The sequence below is a fragment of the Calidris pugnax genome, unplaced genomic scaffold (assembly GCF_001431845.1).
Source record: "Calidris pugnax isolate Ruff unplaced genomic scaffold, ASM143184v1 scaffold15, whole genome shotgun sequence".
NCBI lineage: Eukaryota > Metazoa > Chordata > Aves > Charadriiformes > Scolopacidae > Calidris > Calidris pugnax.
This window is the reverse complement of record NW_015090774.1, coordinates 7,542-14,403: the sequence shown is the minus strand read 5'-3', so window position 1 is coordinate 14,403 and position 6,862 is coordinate 7,542. Positions and strand designations below refer to the sequence as shown.

Sequence of the window (6,862 nt, the reverse complement as noted above, 5' to 3'; positions counted from 1 at the left end):
ACCCCCGGGAGAAGCGGGAGTGGGGGGGGGGACCGAGGGCTGGGGGCTGTGGCGGAGCCAGGCCGGGCCCGCACGCTCCCGCAAACCCCCGTGGGCCCCCTCTTCTTTCCCGCTGAGCCCGTCGCTGCCCCCCCCGACGGACAAAGTGCCTCTGCCCGCACCTCTGCCCGCACCGCCCCGCGCCGCTCCGCCGGGCAGGCTGGCAGGGCGGGGGTCCCGCCGCGCTGCCCGCAAATCTGCAGAGGTGTTGGGTAAAACTGTCCCCTGCCTGTGACCGGCTACCCCGAGAGCCCCCCTCGAAAGGGGGACATTGCGTCCAGCCTGCTCACCCTGCAGGTCCTTGCACCCCCTCCCCGCCGTGTCCCTGCTGTCCCCGGCACCCTACAGTGTCCCCACTGTCCCCAGAACCGTATCCCCACTCTCCTTGCACCCCGCACCACCACCCTTGCACCGCGTCCCCACTGTCCCCAGCCTCATTCAGTGTCCCTGGGGCCCGCAGCACCGTGTCCCCACTGTCCCCGCCACCCTGCAATGTCCCCCACTGTCCTCGCACCGTGTCCCCACCGTTCCCAGCACCCAGCAGCGTCCCCGTTGTCCCGATACATCCCGTGTCTGACCCTGCTCCCGGGGGTGAAGGGGAGCAGCCGCTGGGCACCCCGGGGGTGCACCCCCCGGCACGGCTCTGCGGGGCAGGGCAGGGGGGGCTGCCGGGCGCCGGCAGGATGCGGCGTCGGGGGGACGGATCCTGCCGGGCGGGGGCTGCTCGCTGGCCCCGGTCCCACGGGAAACCCACGATCCCTTCCTCCACGCGTGCAGCGATGCGCCGGGATGCCGGGCACACGGGGTTGGCGGCGCCCACCATCCCCCTGCCCTGCCGGCCGCCCCCGGTGCTGCCCCCGCCTCTGCCTCTGAAGGCAACCCCGCCGCTCACGGCGCCGGCGCCCCCGGCCCGGAGACCCCGAGCCGCTTCCCGGCCGAAGCCGGCCGTGCTCACCGGAGACAGCCGGAGCGGCTCAGCCCTTCCCGACAGGGAGGGCTGAGGGGGCGGGGGTCCGCCATCCCCGCCTGGCCGCAGCCGTCAGTGCCGCCGGCCGAGCCCGGGGGACCCGGGAGGCCCCAGGAACCGCCTGCGCGGAGCAGAGCCCGCCCGGGCTTCCCGGCCAAGTCCCGGCGCAGAGGAGGCGCCGAGCAACGGGGATCCAGCCCCGGCCCTGCCCAGGCAGGGGGGGGATGCTCTGCCCGGGAAGGGACCCCCGGGGACGGTGGTACCCGCAGTGCTCAGAGCCTCAGGGCATCCCCGGTGGGACCGCGGGAGCGGGGCACCGGGCACGGGCACTGCCGAACCACTGTGCCAGCACGGCAGGTGTGAGCGGGCTGGGCCCCGTGTGCCTCCCCCGGCAGCTCTGGCGAGAGCCCGCCGGGAGGTTTGATGAGGTGCACATGGTGCCGGAGCCACGCAGGAAAGGAGCTGCAGGGAAGGAGCGAAGCACCACAGGGATAAAGGGGTGGGGAGGGGCTGGCAGCCCGGTGGGGTGCCCAGGGTGGGAGGTGGGGGTCTGGGTTGGGGTGCCCAGGGGCCATCGTCCAAGTGAGGGGCAATGTTTCTTGGTCCTGCCGCTCTCTTTCCCCCAAGCAGGATCCTCCAAAAAGCCACGATGCTGCTGCTGGCATAGCCGTCAGCCTCCCATGAGCTTATTTTCCACCCAAAAAGGACTTTCCCTGCCTGACTTTTACTTCTTTTATTGGGATTTTCTACAGCCTCCAGCCACAGGGCTGGGCCGAGAGGGTGGGACGGAGCGGGCTGGGCTCGGGCCACTGGCACCCTTTGGTGGCAGCTCTGTGTTTACTCAGCTGGAGCAGGCAGGGGAGCAGAGCTGGCATCTTGGCGTGCCGGTCCCATCCCCATTCCCGTTTTCATCCCTGTCCCCTCCTACGGGTCCCCATGGTGCTGTCCCAGAGCCCTCTGCAGCCAGTGGCACTTGCAACCAGCCCAGGGTCCCTGGATCCCCTTGCCCAGGGGCCATGGAGGCAGCACAGGACTTGGGGGGGTGCTAGAAGCCATCTGGCCCCAAGCACAGCTTTGTGTTCCTCCCGGGTGAGAGCAGCCCTCTCGGGACAGGCCAGTGCCAAGTGGGGCTCTGCTTGGCTGTGGGTAGAGTGGGACGGGGCCCTTCAGCCCTGCCAACACCCATGGGTGCTCCTGCTGGATGGGGTCCCCTGGCCCTGCATCACCCAGGAACGCTGCTGAGGGATGGTGTGCTCCGTCCTGGCAGCACCTGGGATGTTCCTTCCCCATCACTGGCTGAGAGCAGGGGACGGCTGGGACCGGGCTGGCGCTGGCTCGGGGCCCGGACGCCTGGCGCGCAGGATGATGCTTTGTTACATGCCTGTGTCTCGGAGCTGGATGGTGGGAAGGGTTTTGCTGGGAGCTGAGGCATCTCCCGCATCCTGCTGAGGGCTCTGGAAAGGGCCCAGGGGGGGAGGCTGCCCTTGCTGGCGTGACTCAGCCCCCACGTGATGGGACTTTCTAGGTTTGCTGAAGACCTGGCACCTCTCTGCGCCCTCCTGGCTGGGGTGCTGGGCACAGCGCCCGGCTCCGGGGCAGGAGAGGCCAGCGGGGCTGGCCCCACTCCCGGCTCCCCAGGGCCAAGGCACACAGCTCGGCCGGCTCCGGCGCTCTGATTCAGCCTCGCTCAGCACTTCCAGGGATGTTATGAATTTCCCCATGCAGCTTGGCTCAGAGTCAAGCCAGCCGCGTCCGGCACTGCCGGCAGCTGCCAGCTCCTGCTGCGGGACAAGCCTTAAAGGCGCCGTAGCCTGTCCCGGCAGGGATTTCCACCGGACGGGGTCCGTGACACCCCCCGGCCCCGGCATCTTGCAGCCAGAGCAGAGGTGGCAGCAGGGCCAAACCCACCACCTCAGCATCGGAGCTGCTTGCACCGCCAGTGCTGGTGCTCCTGGGAGAGTCTGCTGCTCTCCATAGGCATGGAGAAGCCCCCCCCCGGCACCCTTAGTGCCAGGGTAGTCCCCAAAGGGGGTTTCTCCCTTGGAGTGGAAGAGCTGAATCCCAGGGATGCTGGTGCCCAGCACCCGGTGCCGGTGCTGCTGCCTGCCTGGCTGGTGGCCCAAGCTGCCCTGGCATGGGAACCACAGGTTGAGGCTGAGGTTGGGGCTGCCAGCCAAGGCAAATGCTTTGGCAGCCACCAAGCTGGCCACAGGGCTTGTGCCCAAACCACTGGGCAGTGCCACATCCACCCGGCGGTGCCCGGGCGGGTGGCTAAGCACTTGGGTGCACAGGTTGGGTGAGGGATCTCAGGGCTGGGAAAGGGGTCCCTGGGCCAGCCTGGCCCCATCTATCCTTGTCCCTGTCCTCTGTCCACAGTGTGGGGGTGTGGACTCTGCTGGTGGCAGTGTGGGACAGAGCCCTCCTGCATCCCCAGCACTGGCAGGGATGGAGGTGGTGGCTGAGGGGAATGGGGAAGTCACTGTGGTCTGGGGAGGTGCTTTGCAAGGGCTTCCCCAGCTGTCCCAGGCCACTGCTGCCCTGCACCAAGTGCCAGAGCCCCTTTGGCCACCACTGCTCTGCAGAACCTCGGTGCAGGAGCAAGAAGGACTGGCAACCACCCTGGGTCTAGCTCTGGGTCCTGCCCCAGCCCCAGGGAGGCTGGGCTCCAGAGCTGTCCCCTCCCCAGGCACGGTGTCACCCCAGAAGCCCCAGGTGTGACATTACCCTCCCCATTGTCTCATCCAGAACCTGGCCACGCTGAGCTGCGGGGACGCCTCCAGCCACAGGGTCATCCCAGCAGGAGCAGAACTGTGGGTGTATCAGCCTGAGCAGGGGCTGGGGGAGTCTCAGGCACCAGACACCCTCCTAGACCATCCCTGGAGGGCTTCCTGGCTGCAGTGCTGGTGGTGCTCCATGGTTTGGTGTCTCTGCAGGATGGATGCAGCCCCCAGGGCTGTGCAGGGAAAATGCAGCTGCACAGCAAGAACCAGCGGCTCCTGGAGGTGGTGGCCTGCATTGTCCTTGCCCGCTGCCACTGCCAAGCAAATGTCTTCTTCTACTTGCTCCCACCCCTCATCTTCCTCTTTGAAGAGCTCATCAGAGGATGAGGATGGTCCTGCATCTTGCTTGTGCTGCTCAGTAAGGAGCCCTGCCCTCACCAGTGCAGTGTTTTTGCTGTGCATGAATGGAAGGGTGGATGTGGGCACCCAGCCCAGCAGCAGCTCCGTACCTCTCTGGCTCCTCCATGTGCCCTCCCAGCTCCACTCCCTGCAATGCCAGTCCACATGCCCTGCAGCGTAGCACCCGTGGCAGGGAGCAGGTCCCTCCCCAGCCTGACACGCTCCTGGGCAGCATCCCCTGCCCAAAACAGGCACCCTACCCAGAGGTGGAAGGGAGAAGTCAGACCCCCTAGGGAGCCCATGCTGACGCCAGGGACAGGGTGGGGGGATCTGCCACCCCCCAGTGCGGGGGGTCCTATGGAGGCCCCATGGCCAGGCTCAGCTCCCAGGACTTTTTGTTGGATGGAGGTAGCATCCTGCTTTCCCCTGCCCACTGCCTCCCACCCAAGTCCATCCAGGACCCTGGTCCTGGGACAACCTGGGGACCTGGACCATCTTCTCAACCTCTGTGTTGCCGGATGGGACCTGGCACTGAAGAGGTCCTGCCTGGGGACAGTCTGAGTGGGCTTGACTCCAGAATCCATCCCTCCAGCCCCTCTGGGCTCTGCCCAACTCCATCCTGCTCCCCATGGGCAGCAGCAGAAGGAGAACCCCCAAAAGTAGCTGCTGCATGGGGCAGGTGGGTGGTCATGGAGGAAGAGACAAGGGAGTCCTGGGCAGGAGGTCCTGCTGAGGCACATGCTGGAGGGGCCAGGCAGCCCCCTGGGTGCAGGGGGGACTCTGTTCAGACTCCTGAGACCCCACAGTGGGACAGAGCCAGAAAGGGAGTCAAGGTAACATGGACAAAAGGCTGCTTATCCACTTTGATAGAACCCCATAATAAAAACCCCTGGTGGTGGTGGTGGGCAGCCATCCTGCTCCTGCAGCCTGGGGCCAGCCGGTAGCGATGGAGCACACGCACATGGCCGGGCGGCCCCGTGGGGACATTGTGATGTCACCGGTGAGGTTGGCCGTGGAAGGCGCCTCGCCCCAGCACCCCTATAAAGCAGGGCGCAGAGCTGTGACCCCCAGCAGACAGGACAGGGTGGCCGGAGCCCGCACTCCTCCAGCAGCAGCATGGCCCGCACCCAGCGCAGCAAGAGCAGCAGCAAGAGCCGCAGCAGGAGCCGCAGCATGAGTCGGAGCCGGCGCCGAGGCCGAGGCCAAAGCCGCTACCACAGTCGGCGTCAACGCCGCTCCAGGAGGAGCCAACGCCGCTCCAGGAGGGGCCGAAGCCGGCGTGGGAGCCGCCGGCGCCGTGGGAGCCGCCGTCGACGCCGCCGATGAGCTGGGCCCAGGACCGGATGCCAGTGGAGCCAGTGTCCCTGAGAGCCCCGGCCACCACCACCTCCATGCCACTGGCTCCATCAATAAAGCTGTAATGATCTCATGATGGGTGTGTGCGTTCCTGGTGTTCCTGTGCGCTGGCTGTGGGTCCCCTGGTGCTGTGTGCCATGGTTGTGCCTGTCCAGGAGCAGCACAGTTCTGCAGGGATGGAGGTGCCCCAGCCTGCCTGCTCCTGTGCTGGCTCTCACCCCTGTCTCTATCCCCCAGACCATATCCATGTCCACAGCTCATCCCCGTGTCCCCACACCATCTGCAGATCCAAGCCTGTCTCCATGTCCAAGCCCCATCCTCATTTCCCCAAACATTTCTACATCCCCAGCAATGTCATTGTCAAAGCCCATGTCTAGATCCCAGCTCGTCTCCATAGCCACCACCCATTTCCACATCCCCATCTCCTTGTCCCAATCCCATATCCATGTCCCAGCCCATCTCCATCTCCCCAGCCTGTCTCGATATCGCCAACCCATCACGGCGTGGTGAAAAGGCCCTTGCAGCTCTTGGCCCTGGCAGCCCCGCTGGGAGATGAGAGAAGAGGAGGCTGTGCTGGATGGAGGACAGCCTCATCTCCCTCCCAGGGAATGGTAAAGCTGCCCTTTCCCCAGGGAGCTGTTTCTTCAATGTGATGCACTTTGCAGAGAAGGAAAGAGGAGGACCAGAGCAGTCCCCAAGTTTGGACCACTCCTGAGGTGTGTGGAGCTAAAGGCAGCGCACAGACTGATGTGAGCAAGGCAGTTTGCCAGCAGGGCTTTGGAGAAGAGATAATGCCCCATCATCAGTTCAGCTGGACAAAGGAGGGAAAGGGCGTGCAACAGGAAGATGGGAATGGTCCTCAGCCAGCTTTCAATTTATTTATTTGCTTATTTATTCTTTTTAATAAATAAATAAAATGAACCCAGGAAGTTGGAATTTTTTCCCCATCTTTCACAAACAGAACCACAACAATGCCATGCCAGGAGAAGGCAGTGCACTCTGCAGTGTTTCACCAAGTGTGGCTTTGTCACCTTGAACACTTCCTAGAGGGTCTGCCGTTGCTTTTTGTTGCTTTGGGCTGATGCGATTCATTATCAATACATTTATGAGCTATTAAACATTACTGCAAATTTCCTATATCTTTACTAAAATTGTATTTGTTAAAAATGCTGACAGTCCCTGTTTCTCCTAAATTTCTCCCCAGTTTGCTCATGAGCCCTCCTGTGACAACTCACCCCGCTGCCCCCTGTTCTGCCACTACTTCTTGCCCTGCAGCCTGGATTTAGAATCACAATTTTATAGAAAGGTTAGAGTTGAAGGACACCTTTAAAGATCAACTAGTACCAAACCCCTGCCACCACAGAGACTCCTTCCACTAAAC

At 64.0% G+C, this 6,862-nt stretch overlaps 1 protein-coding gene across 1 annotated transcript in view; it reads right to left on the bottom strand.

Annotated features, from left to right (window-relative positions):
* CPXM1 (carboxypeptidase X (M14 family), member 1) overlaps nt 1–5,518 on the bottom strand; it is a 14,798-nt gene extending 9,280 nt beyond the window's left edge. Inside the window, exons 1-2 of the mRNA XM_014942809.1 lie at nt 5,253–5,518; nt 386–1,019 (exon numbers count right to left, since the gene is read on the bottom strand). Of these exons, the coding sequence (XP_014798295.1) occupies nt 386–1,019; nt 5,253–5,518 (900 nt within the window). The remainder of the gene's footprint in view (nt 1–385; nt 1,020–5,252) is intronic.
* Nucleotides 5,519–6,862: the final 1,344 nt, after the last annotated feature.